Below are 24,731 nucleotides of genomic sequence, written 5' to 3'. Positions count from 1 at the left end.
TGCTGGACTAATGCTGGATCATTTAATAAAAAATAAAGGACAGGAACTAATCCTGGGCTTAATTTTTTATAACTATTCACGTGGGTTTTTGTGTCGAATAGCTTCTGCTGGAATGAGTAGGAATGGAGTCGATGACTTAAGAAAACCATATTAATAATTTAAATAAATGCAACTTCTGGGACGTGGATGGCTGCTAAGAATTGCGGTTCAACTCCATGTAACGTAAACCTTTCGATGAGTTATGGGATCGTTTTCAATGCTGACATTATTTTTGTGTCGTACATACACAATATTTTAATGGTTTCAAAGTAATGTATTACATGTTTTTATTCAGTAAACCCCATTTTCTCCTCCCAAAATGGAGATCATCAAGGGGTTCATTTTGCAAATGCAAAAAAATCTTTTAAATGTGTGTGCATGGCAAACTAAATCACAGTTTAACTAGGAAGTGATTCGTGTAACTACGATGCCCACAGGCGTTTGCACTAAACTAGTTTTTGCTCATTTGAGCTTCTTACACGTTCCTTGTTATCATGGATTTCCATGAATCCCAGTTGGTCCTAAATTGTTTTAACTTCTCTTCCACTTGTTCTCAGTAAGTTTGCTCAATTTATTGAGTAGTCATTTTTGTAAAATCATCAATGTTTTTTTAAAATGAACTCTTAAGTCGAACATACCTTAATCAAAATGGATCTTTAACACTATTATTCCTGCATTTAATAGCTTCTTGCTTCATCCTTCTTGGCTGATGGTTAATGTCAATGAATGATGCAGAGCCATCACACCAACATTTCCACATTACTAATTAATAATACACTGAAATAACCTCCCAGCTGAGCTGCACTTTGCAAAAACAAAGATAAACGTCTTTGTTATTTTTTATAATAACGTCTAACAGCTTTTCGTCGCGTTCAATCTCCTCTGAGATTCAAGTGACACACAGTTACAGCACTTTAATGGAATGTTTTACATCAAAACACTCAACATACTTTCTAATGTCACTTATTAAATTCACTTCTAAATGAGAATGTACTCTGCTTAAGCAATGACATCACCCCTTTACTACTAAAACTGCACGTATTGAACATAAACTTCAATGTTTTAGGCTGCTTGTGTGTTAATAAAGTTGGAGAATATTTTCTACTGTGCCTTTTCATGATTGTCTTCGCTCAAGATGGTTTGTTTTTTTGTTTCTTTTGAATGTTAAATAAATAAACCATAAACATGAGCTGATGTTTGGCCACCTAAGCAAAATCTGTTTGTTAATTCATAACTTGCAGAAGCTTTAGCTTTTAGCAAAATATATTTTCTGTTGATTTACCTTGTTTTTTCAGAACTAGCAAAAAACAAAACAAAAACATCTACAGCTTGTTATTCATCTTTAAATTAAATCAACTGTTTTGTGGCTGTAGTAAAATATACCAATATTGTTTAATTTGGACAAGCTAAAGGAATGGCGCTAAGCTAACATCAAGTTGTTGTTGTAGGAAGCTGCTTTATTGATTTCATTGTTTACAGTATTTTCATTTTCATAAATGATTTAAAACAAACTTCTTGGCAGTGGTATGTGATATCACGGCAGTTCTCATTTATTATTGATCGCATTAATGGTCAAAATTAAAACGAGGTCAAAAGGAAATCAGGGTCCAGAACATTTCCACACAGTGGTGGAAGCCAAATAATAAATGTCATTTTTTTGCAAAGTCATTTTACTAACGGAGATGAATTAAGGAGCGAAAGGAACAATGAAATCCTGTGACATCGAGGCAATGACTGAGGACGAGAGGATACAGTGACTCCAGCAGCTTTTAAAGCTGATGTTTGGACATAGTTTGGTTTGAAAACAAATGAAAGCAGTTACGACATGTGGTCTGTAAATACTGAAACACCAGAGTAAAGTATAGACAGTACTACAAATATATCCTTGTTACTACAGTATCGAATCAAAGACCCGATGTCACGATGCGTATCTTGCCAATACACACCTCTCGCACTACCCTTTTTCGGTAGAGTTTACAACTTGGTCACCATGATTTTACCTTTTGTGGATTTGCTTTAAACATCAGATTTGTTGTTGTATCATTACTTGTTAGGAAGAACAAGTACGGCTACCTAGAGGGTCTTAAGAGATCCATTAAATGTTATGTTCCAGCAGGCGCATGACGATGATTGAAGGCGAGATAAAAGTGGCCGGGAGGGACACGATGGCAGTGAAGTCCCCATAAAATAAAACTTTAATGGTGCTGTGGTTTACGTCACCCCCCTCTTTTCCCTGTTTCAATGGTATATTCCTCTCTGCAACGGTCACAGCATCCACAGCCTCCTCCCTCCGATGTCCGGAACAACACTGGTGTCAGGGAGGGATCAGCTGTGCCAGTCCCGGCAGGACCACACACACTCGCCGAGTGTCGAACAAAGCAACTGGTGCCGCCGAGGGAGCGCAGTCATGCTGCTGCTCTTCGCTTCTACTATCTCCACTACAGTCTCGTGATGCCATCGTCCTCGCGTCTCAACTGTTGAAAAAAAAAAAAGGCTTCACTTTTTAGACAAGAGACTGTCTTTGCTCACTCGCTGGATTATCTTGTCATCTGCTGATTTTCAAGATGCTGGCTGGTCGCAGAGAGAACAGCAGGTATGAGCAACAGAGCTTGTCTCCAAGGCAACAGAGTGGATGTTTATGAGCGTATTATTGTATGTGAGTGGAGATGAAGGCTTTATCGCCGTAAGTAATTGGCTTGATTTTTCGGTTTAGGTTGCAACGCAAGAGTCCACAGATCCTCACTGACTTGGCAATGAAGATCTAATTATCTTTTATCTCTTTGTGACGCTAAGTCTGCTTTGTTTTCCGGATGAAGGTAACCGAGAAATAAAGTTTACGATATTTAATATGAAACGCATTGAAACTACGTTTAAGGAGGAAGAAATAATTGAAAAGAATATATGATATTTTCATTTATATTCAACCTCCTATTACCTTGTGAGGATTACGCGGGGCTGGAGCCTATCCCAGTTTCTTCGGGGCGAGAGGCAGGGGACACCCTGAACAGGACAACAGTTGGTCACAGGACACACAAAGACGCACACACTTATACCTACAGACAATTTCCCCAAGTTCCGATATCAACCTCAGTATGTTTTTTTATGACAGTGGAAGGAAACCGGAGTGCCCAGAGTAAACCCACAATGCATTGTGGTTGAAGGTTGTAAACGGATTTGAAATGTCTTTGACAGACGTATTTTTTTCATGAATAGCTTCTTATTCTTCTCTCATACACAATAGTGTTGGTGTGAGAAGTTCAAATCGACACTAGCGTGGTGAACATTATCGCCGACCACAAGTTTCCGTTATCTCTGCCGTCTGTCTGGTGGTTGATGGTGAAGATTTCACGCCGTGTTTGTTGGTGATATTGCACGTTTAGAGGGCAGAATGCCAGCTCTCATCGTGTCAAGACTCGTTTTGGTGGCGACAGCTTCCTGAATGTCAAGTTTCTGTTGCATTCGTTCAGCTCAGACGGATCATTATTCACCTGGATTTTGTCTTTTTAAGAGTTTATCAAATTGAATCAAACTTAAAATCTATATCGGTCACCATTGTTAAAGATTTACTTCCTTCCCAAGAGAATTATAACAGCGCCTCCTCTTCTAAAATCTTGGTTTCCGAGGCAAGTTGGTCTATTATCCAGTTCTACCAGCTCTTTTCACTCTGGAAGGCTCCCCAGCTTCACCTACCCCCGTAAACTGGGAGGCAGGACACATATCTGTGATTACATCACTCTCTCCGGAGAGACGGCACACAAGAAGAGTTGGGGCTTTTCCAGGGCAATGACTGCCTCCATCTCCCAGGAGTTGGCGCTCACTCTGTAAGACGCTCATTGAAGTTGGCGTCCACTTAAAGAAGGAGGCTTTGAAATAGTCTGGAGGGCTAAGAAAGCGAGCTCGGTTCCTTGGTTTGTCCAGAGTTCACATACCAGTGATGCCAGAGTCTCGTTGTCTTGGGTTTTAGCCACGACAAACTGTGATCACATCCTTAAAGACTTTCACTTCGCCGGGAAGTTTGACGTCTTCAGTCGGTTTCCTCAAGTTTAGAAGTTGTGTCAGGACTTGATGGTTCAAACCTTGTTGAACCTACACATGGTTGTAGGTCTACGGTGGGAAATGTAGTTTCCTAAAGGGTAACGAAGTACAATAAAGTGTGGTACTTGTGAGGAGCTGGAAAACCAAAAGAAAGACAGGATGAAGACGCCTTAATATGATGGATGAAAAAACGTAGAAACTTACAAAAAGGACAAATAGAAGGAATACATTAAAAAAATCCTTAAACATTTTAATTATAATTGAGTAAAAATGACTTTAGTATCAATACTTTTTGACAACTTAAGGGTGTTACGGATATTTCAAATTTCCATAATGAGGGAAAGTTTTTGTAACGTCATGTCTCTTAGATGGTTTGACACATAGTTTGAAGGTTTTATTTAAAAGACTGAAGTATTTGGCGTATTGTCGTGACCTTTACCTGTTGACATCAGCCTGTGTGTAAAGTGAGGAATGATGCGACCTTTACGTCCGACACTACATCCATATTGTCAAACATCACCCTCCGAGCGAAGCTTTACCTCCCAGTCACACTCATCGTTGAACTTACAATGATTTGGGAAAATTCTTCTCAACATAATTTAATACTTTCATCAGGAAACTGTTTACTACCGAGTTGTTTTAATGAGTTTTCTGTTTGTCCTTCAGTTGGTTTTTCTCCATCTTGAAAACAGTCTTTTTTTAGTACTAGTGTTCTGTGACTAATAATATGCAGGCTTTGAAGACAAATTAGTCATAACAACTTTAAGGTTTTTAAGAACCGGAATCAAAAACTATTATTGCAAGTGTTGTAAACACAACGTAAGAATTGTTTTGTGGTTCTGTATTAATTTCTAAAGGGGTATTTTTTCTGACCATTTTTGACTTAATTCACATTGTATGTTGTTTAACACATTGAACGAATTGAATTAAAAAAAAGATTTCAAGGATTATAATGACTTTATTTCTCTTTAATATTTTATATTTCTGATTAATTGTAGCATTTTCTTTGTAAGATTTAAAAGTAATGTGTTGGTTCCATTACTGTGTTTATATTAAGAAGTATAGATGGATGCATTTGCTGTCTTATGTTACATTATCAAAGATAATTGTATCTAGTATCACAACAATGTAATTTCCTGAAGGATTAATAAAGTCAATCTAACAAAACATATTTAGCATTCCTGGGTTAATTGTAGCAAAATACTTGCCTGATTAAAACAACACGTTTTACCTCAACTTGCTCTAAGTTATTTGGGGAAAAGATTCCATTCTCATGTTGCTCCTCAGGACTGTAAGCCTTTCAACAGTAGGAATTCACACGAGTCTAATGACAGGACTACACTCCTAACAGAGCCAGAGTTACTTTGTAGTCACAGTATGTCGGCAGCGAGTATTTGTCCTGAATAATAGGAAAGTGTCAAAAATCCACGTCAAACCTTGATATATACTGTATATTCTTGCTGTTTAAATGCCTTAATCTTAAAAGAAACGCATGTAGTCAAAGTTGATATCTTAATATAACGCTTAAAAAAGCAAAACAATTGGTATTTAAAATACTTTTCAATACAGAAGCATGATTCCTTTCTTTGAGGAGGATTTGTTTATCAGATGGTGCTCATGTGTCTGCGGTGAAGAACTCAATCCGTGGTAATGAACGAGTTTACCAAGTAGGTGGAGTGACTTGTTACCCCGAATCTGTCTGCGGATCACTGCCTCTTGGTCTCGTGTTGATTCTTTCCAGCGCTGCCGTATGCTGACTGGAATGACATGTGTTTGCCCCGGTTTGTGGTCCCGGCCCTGCTGCGCTCCAATCCACCGTCCCCTCAACCCTCTGGTCTGCTTCACTGCCTCTGCAGTTACATGCCGTCTGGCTTCAGCAGCGTCGGCAGTTTTCTCAACATATTACATACTTTCATTTTCCGGGGAGCTTCGAGCCGTGCACACGTCGCATATTTGCCGAAGCAACAAACTATTTTTAATTCAAAGACCTTTGATTCTTGGTGTTGAATCATTTGAATCGCTGGTAATAAAACTAGCGACTGAGTCATCACCGTAATATGTAACCATAACATGATTCATGCTTTTATTATTAGTTTAATGTGTCAAAGTCAAGGCCGAGGGTCACGTTGATACATTTGTTCAGCTCCAAATGCAACTAACGCTCATGTTGATTTTGTGACGTATTAAAAAGAGGAACAGATTGAAGTGAGTCACCTAATAAGAGTTGAACTGACCTCAAATAAACAGAATTTGATAAGAAACACGGAGATTAGGATGGATTGAACCTCCAAGAAAAGGAAAGCAAAACCACTGTCGGACCACTTCTTCTTTTAAAGGGAGTTTTCTAAATAAACATTTTGCCATTCAGCCAAATATCGTTAACATTTTGGCCCCTTGTGTTATTATGTTACACACCCCTAATTGAATGGACTTGGATCTTGGTGAACAATCGTATAAATGTGCAGATGTGTCAGCTGTTTGACTTGTCTAGACGGTTTAAATGGTTTAACATTCCCTTCAAGATATTATCACACCTGAATAAAAACATTTCTACAAAGTAAGCACATATATGTTGGTAGTAAATTGTCAGTTTTTGGTTTGCAAAATAATTTAAAAGATCTTTAAACGCTGTGTTAATTTAAAAAACAAACAATTTCTTGTCCCAGATTTCTAGATTTGAACATTCAGCTAATACATTTCTTTTCATACGGAATTATTATTATTATTATTATACAGAATATATTATTTTTCCTACATATATGAACTCATCTTTGTCGCTGTTTCTTTGTGAATATTCTCAAGATGAAACATTTATGGATATGAAGAATAATAATGGCCAAACCAGTTTGTGGGCTAAAGTAATTGGAACTGCTGTTTTTCCAAGTTTTTAGTAAGTAAAATCATTCATCATGAGCTATAGTAATACTTCCTTTTGAAGCTGAGTTAATAATGTTTATAGATAGATAGAAAGATAGATAATCATTCTTTCTAAGATGAAAAATGTACAGAAAACTGTAAACAAATCGCTAAAATAATCTTTGAATTCAGTAATAAATCTCGTTTCTGTCAGTTGTTCCGTCCAAAGTTTATCAGTATCTACAGCCGGCCAGGACAGCGCTGTGTACAAGGAAGGGTGTGTGCGACATGGTTCTGTGCTCTTATCTCAGCCGGGCCGAGCTACTGGAGAGTAAATGTGGAACTGTGCTAACCGACGTGTTTGTCGTCTAAAAATAATCCATTAATCTCACCGGGACAGTTACCAGCATAAATGTGCCTGTGCTCGTGTGAGATCTTCATTTTATTTCCACCCCCGACAGGATTTATGTTTGCCGAGCCGCACAGACGTCTGACGTCTGACCAGGTAATGTTTTTGTGTTGGGTTGTTGTGTCTTTGTTGGCTGATGTCGGGTTCAAACACGAGTCACCTCCAGGTCAGGCGAGTCCACGTCCTCGCAGGGTAAAAACGGTTTGCAATCTCTGCTGGTGTGAGATGTTTAAGTGCACTCACAGGAACCTGCTCTATGGAATATGGCAGGTTCACGTGGAGTGCAGCCAGACTTCAGGGGCGGCAGGAGTAACTAAAGCATTTACTAGCAACTAATTTTGTTAGAGCCACGGATGCCACATTCCTGTAAATCCCAAGTACTCCTGAAAGCTTCTTTGTAGCTGTCGAGTGCCTCGCGCTGATTTCTCCGAGACATGGCTAAGATGAGAAAGAAGAACAATGTTGAGATCAGATTTTATATAAGAAAGCAGATATTTAAATGTTTGAAAAAAGTTATTTACCCATTCTGATGATCACTCTTTCAAATGCATGATTCGACAATTGAATTCTCTAATTGTGGATTCGTCATGTGGTTTCTCGCCCAATGTGCAGGTCTTTATTCATGTTTCTTGCAAACATACCACCAGTAAATTGTATCTTCTGACTCTAATCTGGTCTTTTTTTTCTATCAAACGAACACTACAAGTAAGTAAGTAAGTCATTTTTATTTATATAGCGCTTTCCCAGACCAGGGTCACAAAGTGCTTAAACAATCAAAACAATATTCAATAAAGTATATACTTTAAAGGTCAAGATAAAACTGAGAACACAACAGGAGTTCCAGAAAATCAAGGAAAAGCCTGAAAAAATAAAAACGTTTTAAGATTATTAAGAAAACAAATCCATAGCGATTAAAACCAGTGCGTTAATGAATTCAATGTTTACCTTCACTTTCTTAGAAAAACCTTTTTTAGATGGATGGAGAAAACTTTTTGGATTCCCTGGGAAGATTCCATTGGTAAATAAGGACAGTATCTCAAGCTGTGTCATCGAAACGGTCAAGATAAACACCACCATCAAAGCTGTTGATCGAGATAAGAAACATTTTCTATGCAAATCTGGTTTGTAAATGTCAAGATCCCTTGTGGGGGAAGAAGGATTTAATCATTCTTTTGAAATTGATGATGCATATTAAGGTATTTAAAGGTTCCTATTGTATGTGTAGTGAGTCTGGACACATCACTCATCTGAAGACCACAGAGAGTTGACTGATAGGTGGGATGAATACAAACAAATCGTCTTTTCTAAATGTCAACGTTACAATGTGGATGAAAAGAGATGGTCCGGTGTCATTGTCGTGCCCTGATTTATTGAAGAAAAAAAAAAAAGAGTATTTTATTGTAAGTATTGTTAGAATATAAAGGGAGACTTGGTTTGTTGCTGGTGCTTTGACAGAAATATATCAAATTTGTGACAAACTGCCAGTATTTGTTACATGTGAAGTTCAAGATCTAATTTCTGGAAGGCCTCTTGGACGTCGGCTCTCGCCATGAGTGAATTAGCTCAGAAGAGGCTCCGTCCCCGAGGGTTCTTGGCTCCGACTCATGTTTGTTTACTTCACATGGTGAATTAGAGCGAGTCAGGGAGAACTGGTCCAGTCCTCGATTGTTGCTGCTTAAACGCGGAGCAGAGATCAGTTCGGGTGACACTTTACCGAGTGAGTCGTCGCGAATAATACGGACTGTAAATTGTTCTGATGGGAGCGGCTCGGGTCGTGACCCACAGTGCCCTGGTTTGGGTTTTTGATTAGATGGAGCCAACGTTATCCAGGCTTCAGTCATCTTAACATTCAATTATAGAGGTTTTTCTTTGCTATAGCTGGGGATGATTCATATGTAATGATTGTATTTATAAATCCTGTTGATTGATCCACATTTTGAAAAAGTCACCACACATCTTCAATTTAGTTTTTTCCATCATGAGGGAGAGTCTTTGAAAAGAGAAGGAAACGCAGTTCATAAAAAATATCTCAAGATCTACAGTATGTATGATTATGTTATAAAACACATTTACTCTCTAGCATGTTCTTGTTCTTTCTCTTTATTTCTCTTTGTTCTTGTTCTTATTTTATTTTGATTTATCTTTTATGAAAAATTGCTGTATTATGTGGCTATTGGAAAAAAACAATTTCCCGAAGGAGACCTCCTGAGGGATCAATAAAGTTCTACCTTACCTTACCTACATAAAAATGTCAATTCCACCCATTTATTTTCCTGTTTCTTACAACAGCCCCGCATTTGACTTGTTCTTTCAAGTCTTCAGTGAGACGCATTAGTGATGCACACTTTTATTTTTCTGACATCTATTATAATAGGATTTTTGGTGAGCTCATGTCGTGGAGACTGAGGAGGAGGCGCAGTTGTTTGTGGGCCCGAGACTAATCCAGAGTGATGGGAGCAGATCCTTCACTGACAGAGCAGAGCTCCAGAAACACTCGGCAAACTGTCGAGTCTCGAACCTCGCTCTGACTTCCTGCTGTCGTTTGTTCTTTAGGAGGTCATTAGTGTTGATAAGAGTCGGTCGGAGAAGTTTATTTTTTGTGCGTGTGAAATGTCAAACAACCAAAATAAACAAAAAGAAAAATACAAGTAACTCTTTTTACTAAAGGAAAAATAAGTGTACTGTAAAGAAAGTTTAAAACCATGAATAATAGGAAAATAATACAAGTGTTTCACCTTGAAAATCATTTTTTTCATTTGATATTGTTGTTCTTTAGTAAAAAGAAAGATGGTTTACAACCTTGCATCGTGCTAATCTTTTTATAAGCTCTTTTTTTCCAAGTCGGAATTAACAGTATTTCAATAAAAGAAAACGCATTTGATATTTGAAAGCATCTGAGCCTCTTCAATAAAGATTATTGAAGAGGCTCAGATCCTTTCAAATAAATAAAAGTGCTGCCTTTGTGACCCAAGATGCTTAATAGAAAATCCAATTATGTCTCCATTCAATCGTGAAACGACATTAGCAAACATTAACAAAAGTGACTGAAGTTCTTGTTTGTTGTGCAGCTGATGAATCCAGTTGTTTTCTCAAATGTCACTCATCCCTCCAGGCCACAGACTCTTGCACGATGTCTGTAAATGAGAAATGATTTCCATCTCCATCACTCTCTCTCTGCCCTTGAGGAAGGTGAGCGAGAGCAGCTGATGATTAAGAAACCTTTCTTTTTTTTCTTCTTTTAAATTGATGACCGGCAGCAGGCCAGTGATTCACACGCTGCGCTGATCCGTGGGTGCTTATCAACACTGGATGTTGTCTCTGCACATCTGTGACGTCTCCTAGCAACAGCCTGTAGTCGGGAGGATAAGACGTGTGGATGGAAAGCATTGCTGAAAATAGACTTTATTAACCAGCATCTCTTTTAAAATGCCAGACTCTAGAATTTGCCTCGAACACGATGTCAAACTGGAAAAAACTTTGTGACCAGAAAATAGATCACGGAACAAATTAGCCTTTAATTGTATTATGTGCAGATAAGTTGCTGTAATTTTCTGTGGTAAATGTGGAATATCTTAATTAGATTTGGCTCAATGGTAAAGAGATAATGCAGGCCTGAGGATATTAATATTGATTTAATTATAAGGCTAATTTATTTGTTTGTCAGTGTCTATTTATGGTTTACTGTGGGAGTTTAATTTCGTTTTTCAGCAAAACCTTAAATTGATGACTTTTGTTCTGTTTCTAGTATAACATACATTTAGTAGGGGTGTAAGAAAATAATGATAAACTTAAATATTATATTTTTTCCACAATACTTTATCAATATTCAACAGCACTGTATCGATTCTTTTGAATTGAAAATAAACGGGAAATGTACCGTTTTCGCTTGTATTTTTCTGTTGTGAAATAAAAATATAGATCCCTCTGTTTTAATTCAGTTATGTTGAGAATGTAATGGCATTGTATATTTATTATGCTATAATAGTTTTATAGCAATTACATTCTTTAAAATAAGACAATATCTTTGTTGTCTTCAGTCTCAAGTAAGGCTGCACGTTATATCGAAAACGTATCGATATCGCGATATTGGCACGTGCGATATATATCCAAAACATGTGATAATTTATCATTTTTTATTGTATAAATCAAGCATTTCTCTTATGTGTCTCACGTTGTGTAAAGTTGTCAATTTGTACTTCTATGTCTTGTTGTTGTTTACGTCTCCGTCTGTCTGTGAACTGTGCGGCGCAGCTTGCTAGGCTCGGTTGCTATGGCGATGTCATGTTGGCACAGAAGTGCGGAAATAAACGAAAGGAAAATATCGCATCGTTTTCATTATCTAATCCCCAGGACCTCCCCTACAGTACTCGCTGTGAAAGAACAAAATATTTAATTAATATCGATATCGCACTTTTTTTCTACAATATCGTGAAGCCCTAGTATCAAGATCTCCAAATATATTGCAATATATATTGTATAGTTGCCCCTGTATTGTCTCCTAATTCTTTCCAATAAACACTCCTAAGATTTCACTTCTGCTTAAGCCACTAAAATCCTTTTCAATCCTGTTTGAATCAGTTAATGTTTGGCGTCTCATCGATGAGAATGTAACAACGACGGGGTCACATCAAGGTGCGTCCGTCTGTAACCTGGTTTCTCCTCCCGTCTCAGGGCTGCCTTTGCCCTGACAAAGCCGCTCAAGATGAACATGGTGAAGAGGATCATGGGCCGGCCGAGGCAGGAGGAGTGCAGTCCTCAGGACAACGCCCTGGGCCTGATGCACCTGCGCCGCCTCTTCTCCGAGCTGTGCCACCCTCCTCGCCACATGACCCAGAAGGAGCAGGAGGAGAAGCTCTACATGATGCTTCCAGTCTTTAACCGGGTGAGTCACGAGGAGACCCCTCGTCGTGATTTCAAAGAGGCTGCTTCGCTTCTGCCACTGATTTAAGTGTTCAGTCTCTAGGGTTACAAATATGATCAAGAATCATGTCGTTGGCAAACACCGTAGAATTGTCACCAACATTTTGTTTAAAACGCTGGCATACTTTTTTAAATTCCAACAAATTAAACCTAAATTAGACACATTCTGCCCTACTTAACTAGGACCTTACCTTCTTCTATCAAACCTAAAACAAATTGCTGAATTAATTTAATGTTTAATTTACATTCATTTTTACTTAATTAAATATTTGAATCAATTTGGCCAATAAAAAAGTATATTAGAGTACCTGCTGCCTCAAATGTATGTTGATATTCATATATATATATTATATACTCTATATATATATCCTTTATCCTTTCTCTTTGTTATTTTTCTTTGATCTATGTTCTTTATCTTTAGACTTAGACTTTTTAGAGATTGTATCATCTTCTTATTTTATTTTGAATATTTTTCTATGAAAAATTACTGTATTTTCTGTGGATAATTTGGGAAAAAAAAACGATTTCCCGAAGGAGACCCCCTGATGGATCAATAAAGTTCTACCTAACCTAACCTATACATTTTTATCTCTCATGTTAATGTTAAAATAATTGTCATTTTGCACTGTGAACTAATTCATGGTTATGATCGTACTTTTTTTGTTTATTTTAACATAATGAGGTATTTTTTGTAATTAATCTCTATTCTTATTTATTGTTTTATTTTTTTTGTGTATTTATTTAATCTTGAATCTTCATTTATTTATTCTAAAAATTGCATTTTTTTTTGCAGCTAGTGTATGTAGAGACAAAAATGTTTTTTTTTAAATGTACAATACTGTCCCAACAATGTAGTACTTTTCCGATAAAGGGAATGTATTATGTTTTATCTCGACAAAATAAAAGTGCAAAGACGTTGTTTTGAACATTCCACTGTTTAATTTCCCTTGAACCTCTTCACAGAGGGTCAGAAATAGTTTTTAATATTTTGTGAACCTTCCATTCTCTTCCTGCTGAGACTGATGGTCGCTGCCTTTGTCCTTAACAAAAAAAGGTGGATGGAAATAAGAGTCACCCCTGAAGTTGTGTGTATTTAAAATGCAGCAAAGTACGACTAAGAAGATGAGATCATCTCTCTTTTTTTTCCTTTCTCTCCAATGAACTAGTTTGGCTCTTTGTGTTTGTTTCCTGCGCTGCAGGGGAAACTGTCGAGGGTTCAGAACTCACACCCCAGTGTTTTACGTCAGACATGACAGTGATCCACTCGAGTGGCGACTGAATTTCTGTCGTCGTGTCAGAAATTGAAAGCAAAACACAAATCCGTGCAACAGGACATTGGACTGAAGGGCAAATCTTATTATGGAGAGTCACAGTTTCCTCTTCAAGGACACGGACTCACACTGTTGCATCTCAATAATACATTTTTCAGGGAAATTGACAGCATTATCTGGATCTTATGATGTGCACAGTTCACACTTTTTAACAATATAATCCCTATTGTTCTGAACTCTACGGGAAATTCCCCTTCATTAGTGCATTAGAATAATCTTAATTCTTTCTATTTACGTCACCCTTTCTATTTTTGTAAAGCCTAGTTTGTTCTAATACATTTCCTGAAAAGTATTGTAGTTATATTCTCTTTAAAAAGCATGCCTAGCTGTGCTTCAAATGAATAAAAACTAAAGAACGATGTCCGCCTCAGGTGTTTGGGAACGCCCCGCCCAGCACCATGACGGAGAAGTTCCAGGACCTGCTGCAGTTCACGACCCAGGTGTCACGACTCATGGTGACGGAGATCAGACGAAGAGCATCCAACAAATCCACAGGTGAGTCCTCCGAAGTTAAAGCACAGAAATCATATCATAATCATATAGTTATAGTTTGTAGTTTAATTTAAGTTCAGTTAAGCATCTTTTCTTTTTTTTTAATTTATAGAAATTTTGCAATAATATAATAACATTGTCACCCAGTTCTTTTTCTTTTGTGTTGTTATGATAATATCATGAAGAGGACAGTTTTAGGCTGAAATATATTTAAATTTAATAAAACAATTTGTGAGCTTTTTAAAGAATATTTTCATCTCCATCTTTCTGGGAACTGGGCATAATGAATAAATAAGACATTCCTCCTGTTTTATTATTAAAAGTAAATAAGTTTGATTCGTAAACCGCCTTTCACAGACCAGGGTCACAAGCCGCTTTACCAACAAAATAATACTCAGTTTAAAAATACGTACAAATTAAAAAAAAACTTTAAGAGGTGACAAACACAGCAGCCCCAAGAAAATGAAGAAAGATTCTGCACAAATAAAAGTGTCTTGAGATGTTTCTTGAAGGAGTCAGTAGATCATCAAACACAGATGTTTCTTGAACGAGTCAGTAGATCATCAAACACAGATGTTTCTTGAAGGAGTCAGTAGATCATCAAACACAGATGTTTCTTGAAGGAGTCAGTAGATCATCAAACACAGATGTTTCTTGAAGGAGTCAGTAGATCATCAAACACAGATGTTTCTTGAAGGAGTCAGTAGATCATCAAACACAGATGTTTCTTGAAGGAGTCAGTAGATCATCAAACACAGATGTTTCTTGAAGGAGTCAGTAGATCATCAAACACAGATGTTTCTTGAAGGAGTCAGTAGATCATCAAACACAGATGTTTCTTGAAGGAGTCAGTAGATCATCAAACACAGATGTTTCTTGAAGGAGTCAGTAGATCATCAAACACAGATGTTTCTTGAAGGTATCAGTAGATCATCAAACACAGAGATGGTTCCAAAGCTTAGGAGCAACAGTCTGGAAGAATTTTTCTCCTCTGGTCCTGAAGCGTGTTCAGGAACCATCAGTAGATTCTGATCCACAGACCTCAGAGCCCGGGCTGGGGTGTAAGTCTGGATCAGATCACTGATGGAAGGTCTGACCATGAATAGATCTGAAAGTAAGAACCAGAATTTTAAAATGATCCTGAAAGAAACTGGCAGCCAGTGAAGAGTTTTAAGGATCAGGTAAATGTGAGTTCTTCTACTAGAGCGGCTCAGAATTCTGTCCCTGTTGACCATGTCATGTTAGGAATCTGACTTCAGGCTTTGACTAGAATAGACATCATTGGCGTCACATCAGTTTTCAAGAGTGACGTGATCATGACAGCGAGTACATTCTTCTGTAAATTTTAAAATGTGTTTCCTCCTGCAGAGGCTGCCAGCAGAGCCATCGTCCAGTTCCTGGAGGTGAACCAGAGTGAAGAAACCAGTCGTGGCTGGATGCTGCTGACCACCATCAACCTTCTGGCCTCCTCTGGACAGGTTAGTCTCTTAGTTATATCCCAGTTCAATAACCAATAATCCTTCACAGCACATCAGCAAAGTTCTTTATTAAGTTGTTTACCACAACATCTTCACTGAAGTCATCTGTTCCTCGACGTCAGCATCACATGAGTTCATTCCCAGGCTCCAAACAAACAAGATCTTATGATTTTTGAACACATGTTTACACTTTAATGCTCAGATCTTCGGCTGCTCTTTCTTTCCACTGTCTTTGATCTTTTATTGCCGTATTCCTGCGAAGATCTTGAGGAAGTCAACGTTTTCATTCAACATCGGAGCTCTTTTGGCAAGTCTCTGCAGCTGCTGACATGTTTTTTCTTCTTCTGGACTTGAGTCACAAGGTCTACATATGGAAGTTTAGTACATTTCATATTTCTGGATTTCAGTTCTTAATGCTGTTAAGAATAGGTTTATTTTCTTTGATGACAAATGGTGTATTTTTCATTTGAGGTTCCTTTAAAAAAAAAAAAAAAGTCCTGTTAAAACGACAGCATGTTTGTGAACACATGTACTTCAGCAGTAACTTGTGAAATACTGGGAAATTCTCCTGCTATGTGATGCAACAAAAAGCATCTCGTCGTCCTGGTCGAGCGATGATGTCTGCAGCGAGCTGTGAAGAGTGTAAATGTCACTGCGTGGCTCAGGTGCAGGAGGATGAGCTGGTTGAAAAGATGTGTAACGTTTTATGGATAAGTCGGGCAATAAAACAAAAGACTCCTGGCAGCTGACTCGCTTTCCAGCTGACATCACTTACTCTCCTTTGATACCCACAATCCCTCTCTTCTTTTATAACCTTGCTTTCTCCCTCGCTCTGAGGTTGAAAAACAGACTTTTTTTGTTTGTTCCTCTCTCTCTTTTGAGATCTGTTTTTTTCTATTGATGCCCTTCTATCTTCATCAGTCAGAGACATACGAGCAGAAACACAATTTCCTCTGCAGTAGATTCTCCTTCATTCTTGTCCTTTTTTCTTGGATTAGTTTATAACACAGGTTTCAATCTCCATCTCACAAGGTGCATCTTTTTTCTTTTTGCACTCGGTCGCAGGCGGAACACATTTTATTTTAGTAAACTTTCCTGTTCCTTTATTCATCCTACTTTGGAGTTGTTAGAAACAGATATGAAAACAGATTTAACAGGTACAGGTACATATACATATAATGATACATAATAACACAATAAAATCATAAATAACTGGACAATTCCGCTCCGGGGAAATGGCAAGAGTGCGCTGTGCACTTTGCCCGGTGACGAAAAAACTATGAAATTTACAAAAGAGTTAAATCACACGTAGATAATTTGGACGCTTATCCACATTTTACAGTTTGTTTTTTACGTGAACGTATGCCAGAGCAGGAGGCGTTTGATCCAGATTCCTTATGGCCTTACGTCGCGAAAAATGTATTTTCTGGTGAGAAAAATAATAGCAGTGCGAGTCCGATCGAGCCAGAAAATTTGATGTATTTTTACTTTACACAGCCCACTAATCATAATACACACTTGTAATATGGCAATATATAGTAGTACCTGCTCCAGAGACCACATAATCCTGGTCTTCAATTAACTCCACAACATAATACAAGGTTCTCCTCGTCACCTACAAGTCCCTCAATAATCTGACCCCCCCATATCTCCTCGACCTCCCCCACCTCCACTGTCCACCCCGCCGCCTCAGATCCTCGGATGCCAACCGAGGACAAAGCACTGAACCCTGGGGGACCGAGCCTTCTCTGCTGCCGCCCCCACACTCTGGAACTCACTCTCTCGACTTATCAGGAACTCTGACTCACTCCAGGCTTTTGAATCACTACTTAAAACCCACCTGTTCTGTTTGATTTTCTTTTCTTTCTAACCCGTTTTCTTGTGCGTTTCTCATCCTTTTTTTTAAAGAGCCTTTATGTGTCGTGAAACGCACTAAATGGATAATATTATAAGGAGTAGTTTTACTGTAGTGTAAATAAAAATACAATAGAAATGCAACAATTAATGGCAGTAAAGTAAACAAATTACAGAGGATTCAGAAGTAAAAAAAATAGGTTTTGTGAGACTTGGGTGTGAAGGGTCATACTTATTATATTCTATTTATTTATATAGTTTCTATACATGTATACATTTGAAGAAACCTTTGACTAGTGTGAAAAAGAAGCCATGATTATAGTTGACTCACTATCGATGAAGTGTCTCCACCTCTGGTTTAATCGTGATCGTTCCTTGACCTTCACCTCGAGGCATCATTGGCAACATGTCCGTCTGTAAACACACACCAGACACACACACACACACACACAGCGTTTATTCACTGGATCTTCGACAACTTTCGGTAACACTCCCATCGTTTGCCTAATTCTTTCTCTACCATCGATGGACTGAAGAATGTGTTAATGACATGTTTGCTCAAACTCTTGCTGATGTGGACATTGATGTAGGAGGTTAACGGTCCGTCTCATTAAAGTGTGTGTGTGTGTGTGTGTGTGTGTGTGTGTGTGTGTGTGTGTGTGTGTGTGTGTGTGTGTGTGTGTGTGTGTGTGTGTGTGTGTGTGTGTGTGTGTGTGTGTGTGTGTGTGTGTGTGTGTGTGTGTGTGTGTGTGTAATAATAATTTCCCCGAGTAAGCATTTCACACCGACAATCCCACAACAGGCAATTAATATTATAATAATAAAATATTATGTATTGATTTGTTATACTTTTACTTGAGTTTTATTGTGTGTAATATTTGTATTCATTGTTGTATTTTTAAAGATGGCTTTGTGGGCTGCTGCTGTGAAGGGATCTAGCCAGGGCGACCGAACTCAACATGTTTTTTTTTCCCCTTCTTCCCTCCATAGAAAACCGTGGACTGCATGACGACCATGTCCGTGCCGTCCACGCTGGTCAAATGCCTCTATCTCTTCTTCGACCTCCCGCACATGGCTGAAGCTCCCGTGGGCCCAACACAGACTCCTCCTCCTCCGCCGCCGCCACCTCCTCCTACCCAGGAGAAGACACCCGTCCAGGGCCAAACCCAACCGGAGCTTCCACTGGCAGACCGCAGAGCTCTGCTCCAGAAAGTCTTTGTTCAGGTGCACATGAAATCGGTTTAATTTTGTACGCATTCATTTTTAAATTACTGGCGATATGACGCGTAAAGTAATACAGAGACAACGATAGGATATATTGTGATATATTTTGCTGTACTGTAGGTACAAGTACATATTTGTAGTATTGTCCAGTACTTGACTCTGGTGTTGTGATACTGTAGTAACAAGTATATATGTGTATTATTGTCCAGTACTTGACTCTGGTGTTGTGATAGTGTAGTAACAATTATATATGTGTAGTATTGTCCAGTACTTGACTCTGGTGTTGTGATAGTGTAGTAACAAGTATATATGTGTATTATTGTCCAGTACTTGACTCTGGTGTTGTGATAGTGTAGTAACAATTATATATGTGTAGTATTGTCCAGTACTTGACTCTGGTGTTGTGATAGTGTAGTAACAAGTATATATGTGTATTATTGTCCAGTACTTGACTCTGGTGTTGTGATAGTGTAGTAACAATTATATATGTGTAGTATTGTCCAGTACTTGACTCTGGTGTTGTGATAGTGTAGTAACAAGTATATATGTGTATTATTGTCCAGTACTTGACTCTGGTGTTGTGATAGTGTAGTAACAATTATATATGTGTAGTATTGTCCAGTACTTGACTCTGGTGTTGTAGTATTTACAGACCACATGACTCTTGACGAAGTCGTAACTGCTTTCATTAGTTTTCAAACCAAAATATGTCCAAACATCAGCTTTAAAAGCTGCTGGACTTACTGTATCCTCTCGTCCTCAGTCATCGAAGCAGGGCCGGGTCTAGGCAGGGGCAAGAGGGGGCCTGGCCCCCTCAAATAAATGTTGTGCCCCCTCAAACTTACATGTAAGTAAGTAAGTAACAGCACAATGCCCCCTCAAGATTTGTGGCTGCCCCCTCATACATGCCTGTCTAGACCCGGCCCTGCATCGAAGACAGGATTTCATCGTTTCTTTACCTGCAAAGAACATAATGACTACTGCCGAGTTTAATTGCATCACAAAAATGAACAAACACATGTTAAATGTAAATTAAAATCCCTTTTTTTTTAACTTTAAACACACCTTTCTGAACGAAAACGATTGTAATTGTTTGAAAGCCAAAAAAAATGACAAAACCGTCCTGTCGAATAATGATACATTATCGTTAAAAAACATATCGCAAGCTTAGTTTTTAATTTTTTTTAATTTTGGTGACTTAAAATTGTCTCTTTTTTGTTTTTCCATTATATTTAGCCTTCTTTCTCCTTTATTTATGCCTGACGGCCCCTCACAACAGTCACCGTATAAAATGTGGCCCCTGAGCAAATGTAATTGCCCACCACTGGTCTACATCTTATGTGGTGAAATTTATAATTTAAATCCTATTTTTACATGTTTTCACCGTAGATATTGCTTTATAAGTCTGGTACTTACCAACTCTTAAGAGATCAAAAGCGTGTCTCGGATTAATACCTGCCATGAAAGTGTTAAATTGTATTAGTGATCATCTCTTATGAAGGGTCTTAATATGAAAGTATATCAGTTCTTTGAACAAGTGTTTCTGTTCTTTGAACGTGATGCTCACCGTGTTCCCTCGGCTCAGATCCTGGTGAAGCTCTGCACCTTCGTGTCTCCGGCGGAGGAGCTGGCTCAAAAGGACGACCTGCTGCTCCTCTTCAGTGCCATCACGTCCTGGTGCCCCCCCCACAACCTGCCGTGGCGCAGGAGCGCCGGTGAAGTTCTCACCACCATCTCCCGCCACGGCCTCAGTGTCAACGTGGTCAAGTACATCCACGGTACGAACTGTTTTCATGGTGAACTTACCCAGAATGCATCTGGAGGTTCTCACACGTGTTTGGACTCATGGAGCAGGTTTAGATAAGATACTTTACATTCTTCATTTTTATTTACATATGAATATAATAAGAGTTTGAATAAAAAAATAATAATTATATATAAATACTAGTAGTACATTAATATAATAATTTTTGTAACTTTATTATGGAAGTAGGTGAGTGACATTATAATGTTTTAATTTAACTTTCCAAATCTTGAAAATGTAGTTTCTAAAATACATATGGTTTCTTTATTTAAAGCTTGTATTCGGTTTTTTTTCTTAATAATTGAATTGAATTAGAATATTTGAATATTTTCTAAATGAATGGTCTCATAGTTTGATATTTTAATCAAAAATAAATGTTCTAAATTGGATATTTTTTAGTCATATTCTTTTAAATTCAATATAACATTTTTTGATGTTGACTCAAATGGTCACATGATCGTCTGTGTGTCGCATGATTGGCTGAAAGTTCAAACAATGAACTTGTTACTCTTTTAGTATTGATTAGCAGCACTTTTATACATTTTTATTTTATTTGACATTTTATTTTATTACTTACTTACATTTTTATAACATAATTTCGGATGTATCTTTTATTTCTCTATATATAATTTAAAGGATGTAAATGATAAAGATATATATTTTTGAAAAAAAAAAAAAAGACATTGATTAATATATTTAAATTAAATTATATATTTTAAAAAAAATGAGAAATTATTGAATTTAATTATTAAAATTATATATTATTTAAAAAAAATTAAACACTATTATTTTAACGTTTGAAATGTTAAATATTACCATTCAATATTCTTATGGTACTGATATACTTCCATACTTCATTATCCTATTGCACCTTATTTGCTACTTGAAAATGGATACAAATAATGGATTCTGCTTCTGTCTTGAAATACTGATGGTTCTTGTCATCAACTTTTGGACCGGCCTTCTCCCCCACAGAGAAAGAATGTCTCTCCACATGTGTCCAAAACATGCAGCAGTCGGACGATCTGTCGCCGCTGGAGATCGTGGAGATGTTCGCCGGCCTGTCCTGCTTCCTCAAAGACTCCAGCGATGTCTCGCAGACGCTGCTGGACGACTTTCGAATGTGCCAGGGCTACATGTTCCTCTCTGATCTCATGCTCAGGTCTTTATTCCCCGCCCGGGAGTGATCACAAGCTCAGGCTGTTATCTGAGACGCTGGTGTGTGTGTGCAGGCTGGAGCAGGCCAAGGAGGACGAATCCAAAGATGCTCTGAAGGATCTCGTGAACCTGGTCACGTGTCTCTCCTCGTACGGGGTGACCGAGCTCAAACCAGCTGGACTCACCACCGGGGCTCCCTTTCTCCTGCCCGGCTTCGTCCTTCCTCAGCCTTCTGGAAAAGGTTGGTGGAGAAAAAAAAGAATCTTCAAAAAAAACTTCCCCTTTATTATTATTCCTTCATGCTGATGTCATCGTTGAATTTAGAGCTTTTGTTAAATCTGCCTCATGTGCACTTTTCACATGCTGGCAGATGCTTTTTGATCTTTGGACAGAATTATACCAGATGTGTAGATTTTCCAACTTGAGTTCCTTCCACGAAAGTGCTCCATGTCTTCTCAGTAATGTTCCAGAGTCGACATGAAGTGGTGTGTGTCGATGTTTTTGTCGTCACCAGCGTTTTTGTGGTTAGTTTGGACGGGACCACGTTCAATTTGGTCTCTGATGTTATTTATTTTGAGGTCTAGGAAATGTCATTATACTTGTCTGGATCAGATTTGAGCACCTCATTGGTAAAAACTGCTTCACAACACACACAGAACTGTCAGACATGAGCAAAGTGTGGACCGAGGGACTTTATTAATGTGGGCCTCGTGAGGTAAAAATACTAACGGATTCATTTTGTATGTATTCATTTTTAAATTACTAGTTCAACTCTAAATATGACTTTTGAACTCAGTTTTATGTCATTGTTGCGAGTTTTTGTTGCCCTTCAAAAATATTTAAGCTAATATAAAAAAATATGTTGAAAACAATTATTTCAGATTAAAATAAATCATATAAAATACATGGCATCGGTAAGAATAAGGTGATATGATGCGTATTGCAGTACAGAGACAACGATAGGATATATTGTGATATATTTTCCTATAATGCAGGTACAAGTATATATGTGTAGTATTGTCGAGTACTTGACTCTGGTGTTGTGTTACTGTAGTAACAAGTATACATGTGTAGTATTGTCCAGTACTTGACTCTGGTGTTGTGTTACTGTAGTAACAAGTATATATGTGTAGTATTGTCCAGTACTTGACTCTGGTGTTGTGTTACTGTAGTAACAAGTATACATGTGTAGTATTGTCGAGTACTTGACTCTGGTGTTGTGTTACTGTAGTAACAAGTATACATGTGTAGTATTGTCCAGTACTTGACTCTGGTGTTGTGTTACTGTAGTAACAAGTATATATGTGTAGTATTGTCCAGTACTTGACTCTGGTGTTGTGATAGTGTAGTAACAAGTATACATGTGTAGTATTGTCCAGTACTTGACTCTGGTGTTGTGTTACTGTAGTAACAAGTATACATGTGTAGTATTGTCCAGTACTTGACTCTGGTGTTGTGATAGTGTAGTAACAAATATACATGTGTAGTATTGTCCAGTACTTGACTCTGGTGTTGTGATAGTGTAGTAACAAGTATACATGTGTAGTATTGTCCAGTACTTGACTCTGGTGTTGTGTTACTGTAGTAACAAGTATACATGTGTAGTATTGTCCAGTACTTGACTCTGGTGTTGTGATAGTGTAGTAACAAATATACATGTGTAGTATTGTCCAGTACTTGACTCTGGTGTTGTGATAGTGTAGTAACAAGTATACATGTGTAGTATTGTCCAGTACTTGACTCTGGTGTTGTGTTACTGTAGTAACAAGTATACATGTGTAGTATTGTCCAGTACTTGACTCTGGTGTTGTGATAGTGTAGTAACAAGTATACATGTGTAGTATTGTCCAGTACTTGACTCTGGTGTTGTGATAGTGTAGTAACAAGTATATACTGTATGTGTAGTATTGTCGAGTACTTGACTCTGGTGTTGTAGTATTTACAGACCACATGACTCTCGTTAAAAACAATATCGCAAGCTTATTTTTTCATTTTATTTCATTTTGGTGACTTAAAATGTTCTCTTTTTTTGCTTTTCCATTATATTTAGTCTTTTTTGCTCATTTGATGGCCCCTCACAACAGTAACCGTATAAAATGTGGCCCCTGAGGAAATGTAATTGCCTACCACTGGTCTACATCTTATGTGGCGAAATAAAAATGTATGATTTAAATCAGATTTTTTAATGTTTTTACCGTAGATATTGCTCTATAAGTCTGGTACAGTACTTGTGTCCAACTCGTAAGAGGTCACAGGCGTGTCTCGGATTAATACCTGCCATGAAAGTGTTTTATATTCCTCACTCGGAGATGGTTTAAAGGTCAGGGAAAGGAATTGTGGGTAATTGCTATTGACTTTGAAATGCAGTGATGTAACCTAATCACCAAGAGAACACCTTTGAGGAAGTGGGTCAGCGTTTGCATCGTAACCGTCTCTGTCCAGAACTGTCTTAACATCCAAAGACTTTTTGATAAGTTATCTTTTTCTCTCCCCCCCATGGATACGACCTACTGATCTTTTTGATTGCACTCGCTCTCCGGTATCGACATGTTTAAACTCCGTAAAACAAGACGGGGGGGAAAACATGGAAAAATGGTCCTGTTGGTCTCGGCTGTTCTGATCCCCCCTCAGATCTTAATCCATGAAATGACTTTGATGCTCGGGCGATCTCTGCCAGCTTAACCCCCGCTGACAGAGCCAGCCAATGTCTGCCTGTCACACCGCCGGAGACAAATGCCTGCTGAATACAAATGTGATTGTGTTGTCGATGCTACTGTGCTTTAGATATCAATCTTCCTTCGATGCATCCTCGTATTTAAAACTTTAATATTTCTGGTGTCGTTCGGATTGACAGCAAAATAAAACACTTCCCCGCTGTAATGGATGGAGAGATAAACTGTGCAACACAATGAGATGAAATAAAAGAAAAAAAATCTGTGATATATATGCAGGTGATCTTAACTTGGTATAAAATATACAGAATTTATTATGATCATTGATGGAAAGAAGTGTGTTTCCCCCTAATGGTCTAGAGCTCAGGCTCGGTGGATCCACCTGGTATTCAGGTCACTAGACAAGTAGACTTTGATCGACTCTGAGATCCGTAAGGCGGAGGAAAGGGTTCATTAAAT

General features: G+C 38.0%; 1 protein-coding gene across 5 annotated transcripts in view; it reads left to right on the top strand.

Annotated features, from left to right (window-relative positions):
• Positions 1-24,731, top strand: part of wdfy3 (WD repeat and FYVE domain containing 3) — a 102,988-nt gene that overhangs the window by 2,444 nt on the left and 75,813 nt on the right. For 2 of the 5 annotated variants that reach the window (XM_087811685.1, XM_087811667.1), the window contains exons 1-8: positions 2,490-2,632; positions 12,011-12,221; positions 13,962-14,085; positions 15,451-15,560; positions 18,405-18,638; positions 20,224-20,416; positions 21,418-21,604; positions 21,675-21,841. In XM_087811685.1, the coding sequence (XP_087667811.1) occupies positions 2,604-2,632; positions 12,011-12,221; positions 13,962-14,085; positions 15,451-15,560; positions 18,405-18,638; positions 20,224-20,416; positions 21,418-21,604; positions 21,675-21,841 (1,255 nt within the window). In that variant the 5' untranslated portion in view covers positions 2,490-2,603. Of the gene's footprint in view, positions 1-2,489; positions 2,633-12,010; positions 12,222-13,961; positions 14,086-15,450; positions 15,561-18,404; positions 18,639-20,223; positions 20,417-21,417; positions 21,605-21,674; positions 21,842-24,731 lie in introns of those variants that run through there. The other 3 variants (XM_087811650.1, XM_087811658.1, XM_087811676.1) reach the window with 2 other exon arrangements.

The sequence above is a fragment of the Callionymus lyra genome, chromosome 1, assembly GCF_982586985.1.
Source record: "Callionymus lyra chromosome 1, fCalLyr1.hap1.1, whole genome shotgun sequence".
Lineage (NCBI taxonomy): Eukaryota > Metazoa > Chordata > Actinopteri > Syngnathiformes > Callionymidae > Callionymus > Callionymus lyra.
The sequence above is the reverse complement of the archived record's forward strand: the minus strand, read 5'-3'. Positions and strand labels throughout refer to the sequence as shown.